General features: G+C 37.3%; 3 protein-coding genes across 4 annotated transcripts; 2 read left to right on the forward strand and 1 right to left on the reverse strand.

Moving 5' to 3' along the window:
* Positions 1-310: 310 nt before the first annotated feature.
* On the forward strand, positions 311-2,497 carry LOC121053130. 2 transcript variants are annotated; one of them, XM_040519634.1, is made up of 9 exons: positions 311-522; positions 697-878; positions 1,187-1,271; positions 1,359-1,430; positions 1,520-1,630; positions 1,714-1,854; positions 1,935-1,952; positions 2,078-2,114; positions 2,194-2,366. In XM_040519634.1, the coding sequence occupies exons 1-9, from the start codon at positions 397-399 to the stop codon at positions 2,229-2,231; spliced, it is 810 nt and encodes a 269-aa protein (XP_040375568.1). In that variant the 5' UTR covers positions 311-396; the 3' UTR covers positions 2,232-2,366. The 2 variants fall into 2 exon arrangements, with proteins under 2 accessions (XP_040375568.1, XP_040375567.1); XM_040519633.1 differs by having other exon boundaries at positions 1,935-2,114; positions 2,194-2,497.
* A 1,993-nt stretch (positions 2,498-4,490) lies between these two features.
* On the forward strand, positions 4,491-5,618 carry LOC121049202. Its single transcript, XM_040505849.1, has 6 exons — positions 4,491-4,508; positions 4,609-4,855; positions 4,944-5,050; positions 5,125-5,243; positions 5,341-5,464; positions 5,556-5,618. Exons 1-6 carry the CDS (start codon positions 4,491-4,493, stop codon positions 5,616-5,618), a joined length of 678 nt encoding a protein of 225 aa, XP_040361783.1.
* Positions 5,619-13,074: 7,456 nt separating this feature from the next.
* On the reverse strand, positions 13,075-14,908 carry LOC112203752 (protein FAR1-RELATED SEQUENCE 5). The gene is made up of 2 exons (XM_040505850.1): positions 13,418-14,908; positions 13,075-13,245 (listed from the first exon to the last, which is right to left on the reverse strand). The coding sequence occupies exons 1-2, from the start codon at positions 14,906-14,908 to the stop codon at positions 13,075-13,077; spliced, it is 1,662 nt and encodes a 553-aa protein (XP_040361784.1).
* Between the last annotated feature and the right edge of the window lie 5,483 nt (positions 14,909-20,391).

The following is a 20,391-nucleotide window of genomic DNA, read 5'->3' on the forward strand; positions in this document are numbered from 1 at the left end:
ATCATAAATATTGAATAGTGAATTAGAGTTTTAGCAGAATGTATCACCGGAATTACTGAACAGGTGATGGGCTTCATGATGGAGGAGCATAATCAGAAGAATTTTGAAGAGTCCAACTCAGGACCAAAAGGGGTACATTTGGTGGATTCAGCTAATTTGGATGTCGCATGTTTAGAAACAGAAATTGGGAGGTTGACATACACAGTTGATTGCATGGAACCCAAGCTGGAGGATTTAAGATTACATGTATATAACTTAGAACATGCGATGCTTGAAATATTGAAGGGTGATTGTATTGAGGAAATTGTTTCTGAGGTTGTCGAAATTGTGAGTTTAAAGGCCAATCAGACTCATAACCTGTTGAGTCGAACTGTTGGTACAACCTTTGTGGAGCAAATGGATGAGGATTTGTTTGGTGAACATGGGAGAAGCAGTGAAGACCCACTAAAAAAATTGACCAAGTCACCAGTGCTGGATGGCTATGCTGATGAGGGACCCCATGAGGAACTCATACATGATGAGGTAGCTTCGTGAACACTCCCACCCCCTTGATAAACTGATTAATGTACATAATGCTATATTCTTTTTAAGCCATTTTTCAACTAAAATTATGTGATACTATTAGAAAATTATATTGTCACCGCTCTCATATCAACGCCGCTCTAACTTGCAAACTCTATTTGTTGGTGAACACAGCACAAACCTGACCACGTTACGAGGGTTAAACAGCAGCCCCAAAAGACTCTTCGTTCTCGGAAGCAACAAAGGAGTAAACCCAAAGCCCCAATTTTTGCAATAAGCGGTCTCATCACACCTGAGAATGCACATCTCATGAAATTTTTATTTAGGAAGAATGGAATTGGAGAAGACAAGTGGAGGTAAAAAATCATGCTATTATTTTGTGTAATTACTTATCATTATAATTGTAGGCTCTGATATATGTTCCTAAGTTATTGTAATTGTAGTTTAGTCTGATATGAACCTGGTTATCTCTTTATTCATGAAATTTTATCCACTGTTGTCAAACTAATATTGGATTTAATAGCATAAAACTATATCTAAGTTCATCTGTGTATGTTGGAACCCGGTCATGTTATTATACTGAAAGTAGGAGTAGGGGCCTTCAGTTAATCAATACAGGGTCAGATTTATATTCCTAACTAAACACTCTTAAATATTCGTGCAGTGAAGTAGTAGCTAGTTATGGTGACTACGCCGTTACTAGAAAGGAATTTCAGTGTCTCTCTCCAGCAACTCCACTATCTTGCAAGGCTAGACTCTCATCTATTTCCCATTGTACATATAATTGATTAGATATTTATTTTCACACTCATTTAATGTCCAGTTATTATAACCAGGTCATAAACATATCTGCGGCGTATTTGAATGAGCCGGAGTCAGAACATTGGTTTCTCCCTTCCTTTTTTGGGGTATGAACATCTGTTGCCCAAAACATTGCTAGAAAATTTGAAATTATTGCATCCTCATGGTTTGGCTAACAAATCATTTCATATCGCAGGAACGAGCGAGGGTAAAAGATGAATCATGTAGCTATGCTAAGTGGCTCACATCAACCATTGAGATGTGTGGTCTGAAGAGGTTTCATCGCCGTCTCCAACAATGCTCCAAGGTAAATTTCTGCAGCCATAGTTCCATTATACTTGAATTTTTATTGAATGTATATTCTTTACCGTATTGAGGACTATGATGTAGATATTCATTCCCTTGCACGACAATATGGAAGACCACTGGATTCTGTTGGTCATGCACCTCCCTGAAAAAAAGGCAGAGGTGCTGGACAGCTTCCCTGATGTAAGGTCACGTGAGAGGCGAATGGATCATGCAAGAGATGTGGTTAGTTCCACATAGACAATGCCCCTTTTTATTAATTGCATTATTTGTCTATGATTATGATGTGATATCAATGTGGGCAGATGGCAATGTTGCAGAAGGTATTTGGTACTGAAACAACATGGTCAAACTCCAAATTTTATCATTTTCCATCATTCACTCTTAACTTTTCGGACTTTAACCCAACGCATGAACAAAAATCTGAGAGCGGGGTATTTGTTATAAGGCACATGCAGTACTACCGTGGCATGTGGTCAACAACGGTTAGTACTGCAACTTACCTAACGACTTTTTTGATGCAATAGACTGATTAAATATTTACTTTTTGTACTTTGGTGTCAGTTTCATTCGGAGGACCAGCGTACTCGATTGGCACTTGAAATTGTTCTTCATCCAAGGAATGAACACCGTCAAATATTGATTGGAGCAGCAGCAGGAGCTTCGATGCCGCCAATAGGTGAAAGTGAGCTATTCAAAAATATTCCTCTTCCACCAACCGGAAGAAAGTTTCGTAGCCACCGTAAGCGGCGAGATCATGTGTCGAAGGACGTCTAGGTTATATCTTGGTCTTAAGTATTAATTAAATGACAGTTTGAGTAATTTATTGTGAGAGCCCATACCCAAAACAAGGTCGTTTTTATTTTGTTTTTGTTTGGTTGTTGTGGTAGTCATATTTTCAGTTTTGGCATCACTTTATCAGTTTATCTAGTGCTACTGTTTTCATAGACTTTGTGGTATCCTTGTGTATTATTTTTGTTTCCATGGTCTAGTGTTTGTAATTTTTGTTTGTTTGTTTGGCAGCAATTTGTCTAGTCTTCGTAATTTTTATTTTAGATGCATTACTTATAGTTATATACTGTGTTAGCTTTTTTATTTGAATCCTTTTCTTTTTATTTCTTGAAGCATCCAAACTAAGTTTGAAATTTTGGCCTGGAACAATTTTGAAAGAGTGAAGAAATTTTTGGTGGCTGTGTATGTTTATGTGTTTTTGATTTAGAGCTTTCAAATATTGAGATATATTTTGAAATGGATACACAACTGCTCGGTACTATATATAGCTATTGAAGTTTCGAGAAGTATGAGTCAAGGTTAGCACTACTACAAAGCTTTAAGACGATGTAAATAGTAATATAGGAATTCCGTCAGAAGTTAAGGTTTCCAGTTTTTAAGGTGATGCTAATCTGCATATAATCTTGCAATTTTTACAACTTCATTAGTATTCCCTGTTTCCATTTTAATTTAGGTTGATAAGGTGGTCTGGGTTGGAGCTTTTTCACTGTTTTGTTTGTTTGGACTTTGGAAATTGATATTGACTCTTACTTTACGCAATTGTCTTGAAACTCTTACTATAATTTTATAAATGTATATCACTTCTCTTGATAATGACAAGGATTATTTTTTTGAGATCTCTAGACGATTAATTTCTTTGAAGTTGTAAGTTATGAAACAGGGTTTTGGTTAGATTGCTCTATGGTCTCTTACCGCTGGATCTCACCGGGAAAATGCAGGTATATCGATAGGTATAGATTTTCAACTGCTATTTTTGTTGTTGTTGAAGAAAGACAAGTTGATTTGTACCAATTATGGCAGACTTTCTGATTTTGTTCATAGTTTTCTGTCCTGAAGCTTATTGATTTATGTATCTGCTATGATTCTCATATTGGTAAGGTGATTTTGTACTTTGCACACAGTGTTTTGAAAATGGAAACTATGGGAAGAACAAATTGAAGTTAGATTTCAACTATAACAACCAGTACGTTGAAAAGAGTGGTAATACTGGAGTTGAGTGGATTGAATCAGAAACTTCCTTTAACACCTAGAAAACTATACTTCTGTCCAAAATTTGTGTGCGATATTATTTGCTTTCTATGACATAGTGAGAAAACCTAGAATTGGAATTTGAAGTTTTTTGATAGATTGTGTTCCCTTGGGGTTCAATTCTCCAGGTGGTTTTGGATGCCACACCTAAATTGAAGAAATTTTTGCATTCATTTTCTTTATGGCATTGATATTCGAATAATTGTTGATTTGCTTTTTGTGTTGTTTCCGGGAATTCTTATTAGTGTGTTATTGTTTAGGGTTTGATCTTGGAATTTCAAGATGCTGGCCAATTTTGTTCATAGAATGAATGGACCAACACCTTTTTGAGTGTAGAGTGTAGTACTCTTGCTGCCTGCCAGGTTTGTTTACATTAGTATGTTCTTTCTGATACCATGAGTGGCATGTTGTTTATATTAGAATGAATGGACCAACACTTTGTGGGTGTAGTACTCTATGATTACATAGATAATGTCCTCTTCTTATCCTTTTCGTTGACAGTTCTTACTTGATCAATGCTCTCATCAGGGAATTTGACTGAAGTTTCAGGCGCATCTGACATTGTTTCATCAAACTTGTTGCAGGTACTTTAACATTATCACTACCGAAATGTGTCACTGTTATAACTGAACGAAACTTTGAAATTTTGATTTTGATGAGGCAGGTAATCCTGTTGAATGACAATACTGAAGTCCGCACTATTAGATTAGGACTTCAGTTGCCTGAGCCTTGCATCGACATGGAGATTATTGTTCAAAGCGTTAGACTAATGAAGGTTGATGGTTATGTACTTTCTCTGAACATAAATCACAGCTCAAGACATGTTGCTGTGGGATCTAGTAAAGGACATGTAAGCTTAGTATCTAATGTGATCATTTCCTTTCTCAACCAGTCTTCTCCTATTCCCCTTAATTGATTGTGAATATCTTCTCCTCACAGGTTTCAGTTATTGATATAGAAGGGCCCACTCTATTATATAAAATCCACATTGCAAGTGAAATTTCTACCCGCATCATCTCTCTGCAGTTTGAAACCTGCAGTTTTAATGGTTTCGACAAGAATGTCTTAGCTGTTGCAACAGAGGACTCATCTGTTTTGGCTCTTGATAGTGATAATGGAAACACATTGAGCACTAGTCTGGTTCATCCCAAGAAACCCACTAGAGCACTTTTAATGCAGATATTGGGTAAGTTTTTCTCAGGATGGAATCTTGTCATTTTGACAACATTAAACAATCTCACAGAAATTTTCTTTTAAATGTATTAATGGTCTAGACTCCAGCAAAGGGAGTAGTGTTGAGGATGCCATGCAAAAGCAGTCTTTGCTACTGCTATGTTCCGAAAAAGCAGCATACATATATTCCTTCACACATGTCATGCTGGTAATTAGTACTTCATCTTATGTAGGCCCTACAAATCTGATTATGTCCTCTTATCTTTCTTTCTTTCAACTCAGGGAGTTAAGAAGGTAATATACAAGAAGAAATTTCAATCATCTTGTTGCTGGGCATCGACATTCTACACCTCTGATGTTGGCCTTATACTCGTTTTTACAACTGGAAAAATTGAGATAAGGTGGTGACATGTCATAGTTTTTTTCTTTTGTTTTTCTTTATTTGAATATATTCACAAGTAAATTACATAGCCTAAAAACCTGTCTATGAAATGTTAGGTCCTTGCATGACTTATCTTTGATAAAGGAGACTTCAATAAGGGCCTTCACATATTCCACATCAAAACTAAGTTCACATGCTGGCAATTCGATATGCTCTTCATCCGAAGGAGAACTTGTTATGGTATAGTATTAGATTCCAACCTTTTGATAACAGTTGCTTTAGGGGTGATTTAGTAAAATCTTTATCATATGATTTTCTCATCCTTGCACAGGTGAACAGTGATCAAGAAATCTTTCTCTTCTCTCTCATTTTCCAGAAGCAAAGCTTTTGGTAAATGTATATTTGAAAGTTTCTATAATGATTTTGAGTGACTAATTGCTATTGTAATTTGTAAAGGAAAGCTCTTCTAGGCCATAGTTTTCTTACTTTTCAGTGTCTTTCCTCATTCAAGGCTTTTAGACTCATTCAACTTGACGTACCAGAAAGATCTGATGGTTTCACAAGAAGAGCTTACATCAGGACGCATCATTCAAAAGGAAAAGAAAAAGGTATTATGTATGGTAATGATGATCACATGATTTCATCTGTCTACGCAACCTATTTGTTGTAGAATGAAAAATTGCACAAGTATTTAAATTTATTTTCTTGGCAGGGTATGTTTAGTTCTGTTCTTAAAGATATTGTGGGAAGTAAAGGGAAGAATGTCCCTGAGATGGAAAATGAAGATACTAAAGAAAGTATTGAAGAACTTTCAACAATCTTTTCGACTGCTAATTTCCAATTTGATGCTGAGAACACGGACAACCAGGCCATGGGTGTAGATGATCAGTTAGATATAGGTATTGTAAACATAAAAGTTTTCTTGCAACCAGGCCATGGGTGAGAACAATTGGTGTGAGTTCTCTTGCAAGAAAATTAATCAAGTTTCAATGTACAGTTTCGATGTAAATTCACTTATATCAATAGTGTACCCGCAGCACCGCGCGGGCTATTTGCTTGGTGTCAATTTACTAAATCCCCAAAAACGTTGAACCTTTAATTTTTTTTTTTTTTTTGTAAGTAATTGAGAAGTATTTAATATGAACTCCATGATTGCATGACAATCCTGATAGAACGCCAGCAAACGGAACAGAAGGATCACAAAAGGAACACCATGAATGGAATAATATTGGATCACACCAGCAAACGACAGAAGGAACACCATGGAATTAATGAAATAGATAAGATATATCGTTATCCAATATCATTCAAAAATGAATGATTATCCAATGAGATACCTTGTTCAAATGATATTCAAAAATCAATAGTTATCCCATCCTTCAACAAATCTTTATACATTATCAGTTTCTATTAGTTATGGAGACGTCACAGTTAGTCCCATGCTGCAACAGATCTTTATACAAACTCAGCTTTCCCTTCTAACAAAGAGCAGGTGAAGAAGAATTATAAGACTGTGAGCCATGCAGGATAGTAATATATCTCTGATATTAATATCAGATTCTATGTCAACGGGCGACGCCATTAATCTAGTGAAGAAGAACGAAATACAAGATGAAGAAGTGTGTACGTTTATGTTAACGCCAACGCAATTCATTGAAACCACTCAGGGTCTGACAATGGACCAAGCAAATGTCGTCTCCAGTATCGGCTTCGGGGAGTTACATCACCTGGGATGCAGCACAATATTTGACACGGTATGTGAGATGATGCTTAATAGCATTGATCCTCTAAATGAGATTGTGTTGATACATGGCAAGGAAATACCCTTTGGACCCGCAGATTTTGCACGTGTCATGGGCATAAAGGATGGTGGATTAGACATTCAGAACATGGGAGATACGAACGAAAGTCTTGTTAGGTTAATTAGGAAACACTTGGGGGGTGGAGAAGGTGGACTACACATTGCAAGTTTGAAGAAATGTATCATGGAAAGTACACGGGCTGATGAAATATTCAAGATAGCTTATGCACTTTATGCGGTCGCATGCATTTTATGTCCCAACGGAACCAATTTGGTCGACCAATCATTGATTTCTACTCTAGTAGAGACGAACTTGATAAAGGATCTGAATTGGGCAACGTTCTGCTATTATAAGATGCAGGAATCAATTATATCGATGCAATCGAAAGGGTTCCGCAACCAAGCAATTTGTGTGCTATTCCCAATGTTCTAAAAATCGGCCTAGGCGGCCGACTAGGCGGCGCCTAGGCGTTGGGCGTGGCTTCACCGTTCCGATTAGAGGCTAGGCGATGCTTCTGGGCGTTTGGCTTCTCGGCGGCCGCCTAGGCGGTATTAGGCGGCATTAGGCGGGCTTTAGGCGCTGGGCGTTCGACGTTGGGCGCTGGGCGCTTTGCCTTTTTTTTTTTTTTTCCTCAGACTTCGGCTTCGACTTCGTATAGGAATCTCAGACTTCTCTCTCAGACTCTCAGTTTCAAAGTTTCTCACTCTCTCAGGCAACGACATGGTAGGCCAAAACTCAGAAAATAAAATTGAAGAAGCAATGAAGAAGAAAGGTACTGTCCTGATCGGAGTCATCGGATGGTGGTGGTTCCGTCAATCAACCAATGAGAGAGAGAGAGAGAGAGATTACAAACATTCTTGGAGCTTACAGCTTGAGCTTGATGGTGCTGGGTTTGATTGATAATCTTCAGAAGCGAAGAGCCCAGGCTAAAGTGGTTTGGTTTTTCTGTATAGTTTATCTAAATAGTAAATAGTTTAAATATGCTTTGCAGATAAGGTCAACACTAATGGATTAAGATCACGCTGGTTTCAAATACAAAGAATAAAAAAATATATTATCTTATAGTATATAAGATAAGAAGTATCTGACATTTGCTTTAAAGTTTAAACCAAAAGAAAGACTGATTCGGTAGGGAGAGAGAGTGGAGATAATTAAGACCAAAGAAAAAAGAAATGTTTTAAAAGGAAAAAAAAACACACACACACACACACATTAATTAACACTTATTTATTTATATGTGTTATAAAAATAAAATTAATAAAAAAAAGAAAACCGCCTAGTCCCCGCCTAGGCTTCCGCCTAGGCTCCTGGGCGCTAGGCCCCGAACTACCGCCCGACTAGCGCCTAGCGTTTTTTAGAACCTTGGCTATTCCTACAAAACTTTTACTTTGACGTCGTTGATAATGAATCCAGATGGGTTGACAAAGGAATCACTCCAATCGCTGCATGGAACACTACTTTAGTGAAGAAATTGATTAGGTGGGTGGAACAAAATGGGGGAGTCACCAACACAAACCAGAATGTTTGGAGGAGACAACCTATAATCCATGAGAAGGAGTCTGATGCAAATGGGAAAATATATGATGCAAAACAAATATTGTTGAGTGTAGAAGGCCTGCATAAAAGGGTTTCTAATATGGAACAAAAAGAAAGTCGGCTGACAGAATCAATGGAGAGAATGGAGAGGATGCTAGGCTCATTCCAAGGGGCAACAATTAAACATATTGTTGGAGAGGTGTTGGCTCCTTTAGAACAGCGAGATGAAGGCAAGCATGGGGAGTGCCAAGATCAATTTAAGTTCAGAGCGGACCTTAATGTGCATGAATTCAGAGGCTCAGAGGCACAGTCTAATGATCCATCAAGGCTATTGAAGGGCAAAAATATTTGCATGAACCCCCTGCCAGACGAGGTCATATGCTTTATTCTTTATATAACTCATTTCCTAGGCATGCATTAATTAATTAATTTCATTGTATAATTTTATCATATCATGAAGAAACAAGGTCGTGACTTGGTGGCCAACTTATATATTTCTCATGGAATAATTCATATGTGTAGGTTTGCATGGGTAGAAAGATGAATCCCCCGCTCAAAGTCCAATCAAAATGTTCATTTAGCCCAGATGGTCCTCCGAAGCCGGCTAAGCGATCAATAAAGGAAAAGAAACTAAGGGGTGTCGGGGTGCAGTCAATGCATATACGGAAGGCTCTTTTCAAAACACGAGGAAGAACATATGGCAAGCAAACAAGAGTGGAACTGAAGGATGATGAAAAACAAGAGGAACAAGGTCTTCGTTGCCTATTCAACGTCAAAGCAAATACTCCAAAGGAGGACATCGAGTTGTTGACTTTCATTGGGTTTAGTAAGAAGCCACTTACAAATCTTCAAATGAGGTGTGTACAATTTACCAATTGCTATATATAATTCAAATTATATATTGTAATATTTAACAATGTTTGCTTTGATTAACAGATATTACAATGTCACAGTAGCTAAACATGGGGGAGTGATTGTATCAAGAGCCGACATGCAATGCCTACTGCTTGGTCAACTTTTGAGCGACTATGTACGTCCTCTATTTCCCATACAATTAGCATTGCATGCACAAACGTACATTTTCTTATTAGGACTACCATTTTTTTATTAGGAAGATATTTTTCATTAGAATGGTATATTAGGAATGCATGGGTTGGTGCTTAATATTAATAGTTTGGCAGCCCCTATGTTTAATATTAAACTCTGATAATGGAAAACGGATTGTGCAGGTCATCAACATGTTTGCAAGCTACCTTAATGAAGATGGGTTTGGGGATTGGTACTTCCCAACCTATTTTGGTGTAAGGAGTTTAATTTGTCAATGATTTTCAGATTAAATTAACTATTCCATTAGAGGCCTTGTTCTAACATGGTGTATAAATTGTAGGCAAGCTCTAATGTGAAAAATATTCAGATGACCAGAATGGAATGGATTGAACACACCTGTCGCGTTAGCATGTTGGATAGATTCAAGGGGAAATTCAGGATGTGCAGAAGGGTATTCAAACATGTTTTTTAGTTCAAATGTTAAGAGATGGCACAATCGAACAAGAAACATTATTCAATCCCATTTGCTGAAATTGTGTCTTCTATGCAGATATACATTCCTTTGCGCGATCCTGCATCTGAGGGGCATTGGTATTTGTTGGTGGTGCACAAAGACTCCAGATTTGGGGAAATCGTTGACAGTGCACCTGATGATGATAGGACTTCATTCCGTGAGGAAGTTGCAAGAATGGCGGTAATACTAAACAATAACGTTTATGTTAACTATTGTCATATTGAATTGAGCTGTCAGCAACCACATATCTTAATCAGTCAAAAATGAATTATTGGTGGAAATACTTTTTTGTTACAAAAACAAAATGGATAATAGCTGCTTCTAATATGTGATGCTGCCATCTCCGCAGATGAAGATGCTAGACAGTGTTTTTGGTGATGATATTAGGGAGGAAATGGGAGTGCTACCTCATTTTACTGATCTTCCATTCATGGATAAGCACAACCACCCGGTTCAAAGAAACTCGTTCGACTGTGGTGTGTTTGTAATAAGAAACATGCAGCATTATGGCACACAATGGAATGAGGATGTGAGCGGCCTCAAAACAAGAATCTAATGTTGCATAAGGTATTACTAATTATACAAAACAAATATACTTATACACTGTTTGTGGATGCAGTATGTTTCAGATGAGCACCGCGCAAATTTGGTCCTTGAGTGTGTCAATCACCCTCGCAATAAGGTGGAAAATGTAAGAGAAATGGTGGCAGATTGTTTGTCGCAACGAGGGGGGGATGTGGTAGATGGAAACAAGCATGAATTTTGTAATCTGTGTTCAAGTTGCACATCTGACCTGCAGTGAAAACTGGGTGAAATAGGTCATGGAACTGTTTTTATTTATTTATTTATGCATGAATTACCATTGGGTATCCAAGGTGATGACCAGTGAACCATATTGAATGATTGTGATTTAAATTTGAACCTAAAGTTATGGACAAAAATAATAATGACATGGCTCGTCTTTGCTTGAATGCATCTTTTTTTTTTTTTTTTTGATGGTTGTGAGGACCCTGTTCAATTTATCGTGCCAAGTCTGGCTACAGTTAGATTATGGTATCAGTCATATCGATGCTTATCAGCCAGTACTTTACACAGTAACTTGAAAAATTACATATCAAGTACTGAAAACTTTTTGATCAGTTGGAGCACTGGCCTTGTTCATCCTCAATGGAGAAGGAGTAGCATAAATATATGTTACATGCTTATCAGCTAGTACTTTACAAAGACAGTAACTTGGAAAGTTACATATCAGGTACTGAAAACTTTTTAATCAGTAGAAGCACTAGCCTTGTTGATCCTCAATGGTGAAGAAGATGGTTGCTTGATGGCTAGGACTCTGCAATTCATGAAGTTGTTTGCAGTATTGCTGCCTTGGGCCATTGCCAACCTATATAAACCAGATGATGAACAAAAACACTGTCGTTAGCATGTTGGATAGATTGAACACACTACTTTAGTGAAGAAATTGCAGTCACAGTAGAGCTTGCCTCAAATGAGATTCCCAATATTTTCTTAATTAGCTGCAAATAAAAGAAACTCCTCCTACCTCTATCTGTAAATAGCTGCATTTAATATAAAGAATCATGAAAAATGAGAATGGCACTATGAAATATGGGATCTGCCTCACATTTTCTAGAATCAATTGATCTATGAGTCATTGTCAACAGCCAAAAGAGGTATTTTTATTCATTGAAGATGCTATATTTTACAGAGTCACCCAACAATACTACGTTTATTTCTCAAATTATTTGCTAGATGGAGCCCTCAAATTATTTCTCAACCCTATATCACCAACATGTCACATGCACAGTGACTCCGATGAACCATATAGGGTCTCCATTTCCCACCAAGACCATGCTATTAACAGAAATTTTCCTCAAAACTTATTAAGTAAAAAGTACATTCTAACCACTAATTAGTTCTTTCTTGTAAAGCAGGACTTTCCTAGGAAGCTCACCTTATCTCTGACTGTTTCATTATGCATTGAATTCTTATCCCAATATCAACAACCCCAAACATCTCAACCATAATGATGAAAATCAAACACATAATTAGTCACCTAATCAATGATTCTAATCAAATTTGCTAACCAATGTCCATTCAAAACTTACTTGTATAGAAAGCTGTGATCATGGAGTCCAAGAACAAGCTCAGAAGCCCCAATCTCCCTCACCATTGCTGCAATCTTCTTCCCTTCTTCATCTCCTTCTGTCACAACCATTTTGCACCAATTTCTGTATTGGCACCAATCATCACATACACTGGTTTGATCATAAAAACTAATCAAATGGGCGACTATATATCTGAATCCTGAATAACACATAAAGTTTGCAACTTTGAATCCAAACTTTTTGAATTAATACCTTTCCTTAAATTGAGATTGAAAGCCCTATTCAGTCTCCTCCGTAGGTAAGAACCAAAATCAAACCCCTAGATCTCTTTTACTGAAAGAACCCAGAAAAACCCCAACTTGGAAATGAGGCTGTTCCCACACACCCAAATCAACCCCATTGCCAAAATCTCCAAAAACAAAACATAGACTAGCAAACATATATACAACAACAACCTTATAAAGTACCAGTAGTTACCTCACAAAAACAACAACAAATCTGCGACTAGGTAAAAAGATTACAAAAGACTCACCTTAACTGTTCCAATGGTTATGCAGATAATCCATTGATAATGTAAGTTTCTTATCTTCTTCGTTTTTGGTCTAGTCCCTTAAACGAACTTAAACCAGAATGTTTGTCATAAACTGTTTCGCCGAAATTAAAACACAAGTAAATACTCATGATGACCAGCGAATAATGTCTGAACAAAAACAAGTACATAGACAAAATACTCATGCTTTTCTGACTATAAAGTTTCACACTACTGATCTATAAATATATCAGTACCACAACTATTTCATTGCCTGTCAGTCCTGCAAACTTCTGGTAATGAATTGATGCTCAGAAAGGCTGCACGAATGTGTTCCCACCATTTAGATTTGCAGATGGAGCACTCAAGGAAGCCAAAAAGGTGTCGTGACGGGTAAAAAAGTCAAACGTCCTAGATTCTTCAACATGATGCAACATATGTTGACTGCTAGTTTGATTGAGGAAAGCATCATCCTCATCAATCTGACCAATGTTTGTGAAACCAGCTGGACCCTTATATCTATTGGAACCCGAAGTAGACTGCAAGCTAGCATCAATGGAGCTGTTCCGTGCTCTTTGGAGACAAGGTTCATCCTTCCCCCCCCCCCCCCCCCCCCCCCCAATTTTGTGCAGCTAGCAGTGCACAAGTGCGTACATTATGACCTGGCCGACTGCAAAATCCACAACCCCTCCCTCCTGGCTGATCCCTCTCAACCTCAACACTGGTGGAATGCCTGGAATGAGTGCCCTTGGTTTTGCACACGTTCGGATCCCTAATCACATTAGGGTGTAGACCATCAACAGTTTCTGGTGGTTGACTATCATTGCATCTCTTGAATGTTTTGGACCTAACCATTAGTCGACTAAGACAGTTAGTGATTTCTTCATATGCCTCATCTGAGAATGAAGCTGAATGACAGATTTGAGCACAATCACCCATCATTTGCCCATAACGGGCAAGCTGCAAATCCTTGGCGGGCATTATTCCACTACTAAGGGTGCTGGTATCTTTGGTACAAGCCTGTTTTGTCCACCTCTGATTAACCAAAGAATCTGGAAGGGTAGTCATATTCATTGTCATGACTGTGAAGATGTGGCAGCAAGGAATACCATCCGACTCAAAGAGGTGACATGAGCATACAAAAGAAAGGTCGGGCTTACCTTGATAATGTGTCACATGCCATGTCCTTTCAGGTTTACCATATTGGGTTACAAGATGAAGTGTTGATCCTTGATTCTCATAACGAACACGGTCAGCAACGAGAAACTTTGACTCAAAAAGAATTTGATCTTTTATGAGGAGGAATACGTCGTGGGTAAACCTTACACTAACCTGCTGTTGAATACACCGCATGTGGCTGCCAATAACCGGGTGCGAGTTCATTGATTTGAAGTCATCGTTAAGCCCATTAAACCTGATGCGTTCAATTATCTTGTCCATGCGTGGCAACACCTCACACAACCTCATGTAACGACTAACCCCACCTTTTAAATTTCTATGCATTGCCTCGCATCTTTGAGTGGTACACATACCACCGAAGAAATGGTTCCTAAAGAAAGCTTCTGCCCACCTCTCCCTCTTGTTGTACATTGCAGCAACCCATTTGTTGTCTTGAAGCCCATTCATTGTCACCATGTAATGCCACGACTTTTCCCACTCATCAACTCCGAGTCCGGCAAAAATTAGGTGGCAAAAATCCCTTTGGACATCCGCATCCCTAACATTTGTTACAACATTCTTAGCAATGTGCCATGCACACAATCGATGTCGGGCCTCCGGAATGAGATTCACAACTGCATTTCTCAATGCCTCGTCCCCGTCAGTGAGGACCGATATTGGTTTTTTCCCCCTCATGGAAGTCAAAAAGGCTGTAACCACCCAATTGTAGGTGTCCTCACTCTCATCAGCCAACAATGCACACCCAAATAGTACTGTCGCCCTGTGGTTATTTGCACCAACAAAGACGGCTAATGGTATGCCGTATATGTTGGTCTTGTAGGTGCTATCAATAATCAAAACATCCCCAAAATTATTGTAATCTGCTAGAGACTTCGTATCTCTCCAAAACATATTACCCAGCCGGCCTTCGGCATCAACACTGAACAAACAGAAAAACTCTGCCTCTTTAGATGCTTTCAAATTCATGAAACTAATTGTGGACTGGGCGTCACCATCAACCATGAGTTCCTTCCTTCAGAGTCCATCTTGTTATACAAATCTTTTATGAGGAAACCAAAAAATTCATGGCCACCGGCTTGGTGGACCAACAACTCATAAGCCCGGCAAGTACCAACAGAGACTTTCTTAAGTGCTGTTACCTGAGCAACGTCATGGTCTCGAACCTTGCGGTGGGATCGGAGGAAGGGAACAAACTCTGTTGTAGCAAGGTCGTGGTTATGTTCGGTGATGAATTGGACCACACGGAAGACACCATTTTCCTTGCATCGGCGTGCTGTGATACGGGCTTGACAATTACCTCTGGTAATATTTCTTTGTGGAGGGCGCTGCCTTTTTTTTTCATGTTCACCATCACCAAACTGCTTCCCAGAACGTTTCATACTTCTTGTATCAGCATCTTCCACGATTGGTTTCTGGTTAACTGTCTTCCTCTTGCAGACCGGTTTTGTCCCATGAGGTGGACTAGTATTTTTGGCGCATGAAATGATTTCTGATGCAAAACTAGGATCAGACTTGCCCCTTTTTTTTCTCTCACCCTCCTTTGAACACACTAACTGTCTTCTCACCACCACTTGTGCTGCATTTCGACACAACTTTTCCTTTCGGAAACTGAAGCCCATGGCAAGTGAATAGTAAGCATAGAATGTGTCCACTTCCTTGACGCTGCTAAACTCAACACCAATCATATCAGAGGATCTAAGATCTTCATACTTCTTGCCATTGAAGTGTAGACAATCCAGATTCTCATCCATATTTGCACTCTGCGAAGCTTCCTCATCCGAGAATAACTCTTCGTACTCATCTGAAAAGTCATCCTCATCTACAGACCAACCATGGTAATTCGGTTCACTGAATCGCATGCCGCTCCCATCCATGATTTCTCTCCCTATCTGCAGTGCAAAGAAAGTAGAATTTTACAAGTGGGCAAGATTCGTATAATCACATGCTTTCAAATTGAAATTTTTTTATTTAATCACAGAAAGCATAATCACAGAAAGTATAATCACAGATTATAGCCTTTGTGCTCTCTGTACGTAGAGGGAGTGAGGGACGAACATCAAGAAGCCAAGAACGGTTTTGTCAGATAGCATAATTGCATATCCAACTTCGAAGCTTACCTTGGTGTTAAAGGTTTAACCTTTTTATCCCTAATCTATAACAAACATTTAAAACTCTAAATCAACCGCAGTAATATATCTAAACGCAACTCAAAACATTACAATCTGTCAAGGAAAAGACCAATTCTCTCTTACTCCTCCTTCACTCTCAGTTTCATAGCATACTAGAGCAATTGATTTTGTCCGCAATGTTCATTTGACCACGAAATCTTCAATCCATTGCTAAATCAAAACCCACGAAATTGAATTACATATCAATCCTTAACCCTTAAAATTGCCCCAAATTGAATTGATTAAATTGAAATCATACTTACATTGAATTGATTGATTGCCTGGAATTGAAGAGGGAGGCTGACAGAAGTAGAGAGGGTAAAAGTCTGAAAGACTGAGAGGAAGTGAAAGGATTCGTCCGGCGAACAGGTCATACACTCGGCCACACGGGGTTCCAGTTCGCCACTTCGACAGTTTATTGCTTCGGGTGGGCTTGACAATCCTACACCAAATTGGTAAAACCAAACATAAAAAAAATATATACCAAATTCTTCCGGTGGGCTTCAGTCCTCCCAAGCCAATACCACTAAGTTACCTCATATTTTTTTTTTTATTGAAATCTTTTTAGTAAGTTATACCTCAAAATTTATGTCAATAATTAACATTAGTCACATAAACATTTGCACGTCAAAAAAAAGACCAATTAACCCAAAAAAAAATTGTGAAAATATATTGTTAAGTTATTTTTCAAGTGGACGTAATAATCATTTGAATAATGTATTAATATAGTAAATGAATAACTCAAGTTGATAATTTTACACAATACCTACTAAGACGCTATAAATATATGTGTAATCTCAAATTTATCAATTTATACATCTCATAACCAAAAAGGCTGAGGAAATAGAATTCATGAAATTCAACTGTTGGATGTTTACATGACATGAAGAAATGGTTATGATCAAAATTTCAACTATTTTCGTCTTCGTTTGGGTCTCGATCTTTGTGGTCAACGGTAAACCCTAAACCCTATTTATATTTTTCAAATTAAATCCATTTGATTTTCATGTCACTAATTGCCACCAAATTTGAGATAATAAATTCAGTTTATTATAAATTGAACCAAAAAACAAAACAAAGTGAAAACCAAAAGGGGGTGAGATTTCTCCAACCGCACTTTTCTATTTTTTTTTAATCAATTTTTATAATTTTAAGTTTCATAAATTCATTAAAAATATTTTATGTGTTTCCAAAAATTCCCATGAGCTCATCACACAATTTATTTTCAAACTTTTAAATTTGAGATTTCTCCTCAATAAAAATTTTGAAAAATTTAAAATGTCACTATTAGGTTTGTAACCGATGTAAGTTTTGTAACTATTATGTTGATTAATGATGTATCCACCAACAACCATGCCATTAATTTCACACGACATATGTAACTACTTGATGGATACATCTAAAGAGTTGAAAATAAACTTTATCAACTGATTTGGTTATTAGAAAATAATATCAAGACGCCTAGTACTGTTGTATATATAACTTGTTCATTACATATAGGAATATGACTTTCAAAATCGATTGCGTGGTGAAAACTTAATTTCAAGAAGCCGACCATTGGATGAGTGGATTACATTTTTTTGATTCCCAATTTTGATTATATGGATTGCACAAAATCCTTATATGCATACTAATGTGATCTAACTTGTTTAGTAGTTATATCGAGAAGTAAACCTTCCATGAGCAACAAGGTGGACTGGTGGAGTAAATAGAAATGATCAAAATCGACCGTTAGATGTTACCATGATAAGAAGAAATGGTTATGGTCAAAATTTCATCAATTTTCTTCATCGTTTGGGCCTCGATCTTCTAGGTCAACTCTAAACCATAAATACTACATAAAATTAATATGCTCATAACTAGTCATTCGCAATTTCTTTTTTCGATCTGTCAGCTATCACACTCTCGTGGATATGAGATATATCAACCAATGTAAAACTTTTCAGGAAGTTTATCTCTTCGTGGTATAGCTCCCCTTAGGGATGTATAAGTGTATAAAGAGTTGATCGCTTTAAGGAGATATCGAAATGACGGTGGATCGGATTAAATTTTTTTACTCAGTACCTATTGATACGCTATAAATAGATAGGTAATGTCACATTTATCGATTCCTAGTTTTGATTTTTTGGATCGCACAAAATCCTTATATGACTTCTAATGTGGTCCAACTTGTTTATTATGTGTATAAAAATATAAACCTTTCACAAGAAACAAGGTGGAGGAAATAGAATTTATTAAAATAGACCGTTAGATTTTATCATGATAAGAAGAAAAGGATATGGTCAAAATTTCAGTTATTTTCGTCATCATTTGGGTCTCGATCTACTAGGTCAACTTTAAACCAGAAATACCACATAAAACTAATATACTTATAACCGGTCATTCGCAGTTTTTTTTCTTCAATCTACCAGCTCTCACACTCTCGTGGGCATGAAATATATCAACCAATGTAAAACTTTCGAGAAATTTATCTTCTCGTGGTATACCTCCCCTTATGGAAGTGTAAGTGTGTAAAGAGTTCACTGCTTTGTTTGATGTCAAAATGACAGTGGATCGGGATACTTTTCTTACATAATACCTATTCATATACTATAAATTATAGATGGGTAATGTCACATTTATCGATTTTCTAGTTTAGATTTTTTGGATCGCACAAAATCCTTATATATGCCTACTAATGTGGTCTAACATGTTTATTATGTGTATAAAAATATAAACCTTTCACAAGCAACAAGGTGGAGGAAATCAACTTTATTAAAATCGACCATCGGATTTTATCATGATAAGAAGAAATGGGTATCGTCAAAATTTCAGCTATTTTCGTTATCGTTTGGATCTCGATTTACTAGGTCAACCCTAAACCATAAATACCACATAAAACTAATATGCCCATAACCAGTCATTCACAATTTTTACTTTTTTTTTATCTATCAGCTCTCACACTCTTCTGGGTTTCAGCTATATCAATTAATGTAAAAATTTTGGAAAGTTTATCTCCTCGTGGTATTGTTTCCCTTAGGGAAGTATAAGTGTTTAAAGGGTTGATGGTTTTGTTTGATGCCGAAATAACGGCGGATCAGGTTAATTTTACACACAGGACGTACTAATACATTATAAATAGATGGATAATGTCAAATTTATTAATTTCATTTTTTAAGAATGAAATTGAAAATCGATAAATTTAACAAAAAGTTTATTACTACTAGGAAAAATTTAAGGTGGAATACATGAGTAAGGTAATATCAAATATTACTACTGTCAAATAATGGGTACATATCACTACTCGAAAAAAAATTAACGAATTAAAGAGGAATTATTAGAAATTGAGTATATGGTTTCGGTGATTGTTTAGAGATCTTGGAAATATTTTCTAAATTTTTCTTGATGTAAAATCTCCATTTTATAGGTTCGATAATAAAAGACGTGACGTGACGAATCCGTGAGAATTTTCTGAAAATTTTTCAGAACTTGAGCTATTTATTACAATTTTTAAAAATTATATAAAAATATTTAAAGAAAAGGAAATCAACACGGTGCAATCTGAGCCGTCTATAAACTCACCGCTTGACATGAGCCGTTGACCAAAATATAATTCTTGGCTGTATATACCCAATTCAGATCGAAGAGCCAAGAAGCATCGAGACTGTTGACCCGTTTTCTTGACCCGCGAAGCAACAACTATATCTCCCAGGTTAGGCCGCGTCCCTTCCGACCTGCCTCTTGATCGCCAATGTCTCTATGGTCTTTAGTTTGTCCATCAGTCGATTCATCAGTCGAGATTGGAGGGAGAATCGAAGGCTGAAAGCTTCGGCAGCTCCGGTGGTTCTACGATTCAGTTTTCCGGCGACTCAGTCACCATTGGCAGTGCTCTTTGGCTCCGGTAACGGCCATGTTTTCCTCTTTTTCCTTACTTTTCATAGATACAGCAATCGAAATGAAGTAGTAAAGCTCATTAGCTAATTATTTCACTCTAAACATTTATATCCTCTCGCTTTGTCTCTGTTCCCCCTCTCTGCAGCTCTTCTCATTCTCAGACCCAAACTCCACAACAAAAGAAAATCAATTCCACCTTGGGATTATGAATGAAAAAGGAGGTTGAAAAACTATAACTTCCAGGTCAATCTCATCTAATTAGGTGCAGACAAATTCAAAACAGTTGAATCTAATGATTGAAAGTTTGAAACGCTAAATTGCTTGGCTGCACAAGAAATTTTTGGTTAGGTTTGCAGGCGGCAATGGTGATTATATGTTGACTTCCCTATCAATTAACACCATTGAAAT

The sequence above is a fragment of the Rosa chinensis genome, chromosome 5, assembly GCF_002994745.2.
Source record: "Rosa chinensis cultivar Old Blush chromosome 5, RchiOBHm-V2, whole genome shotgun sequence".
Classification (NCBI taxonomy): Eukaryota; Viridiplantae; Streptophyta; class Magnoliopsida; order Rosales; family Rosaceae; genus Rosa; species Rosa chinensis.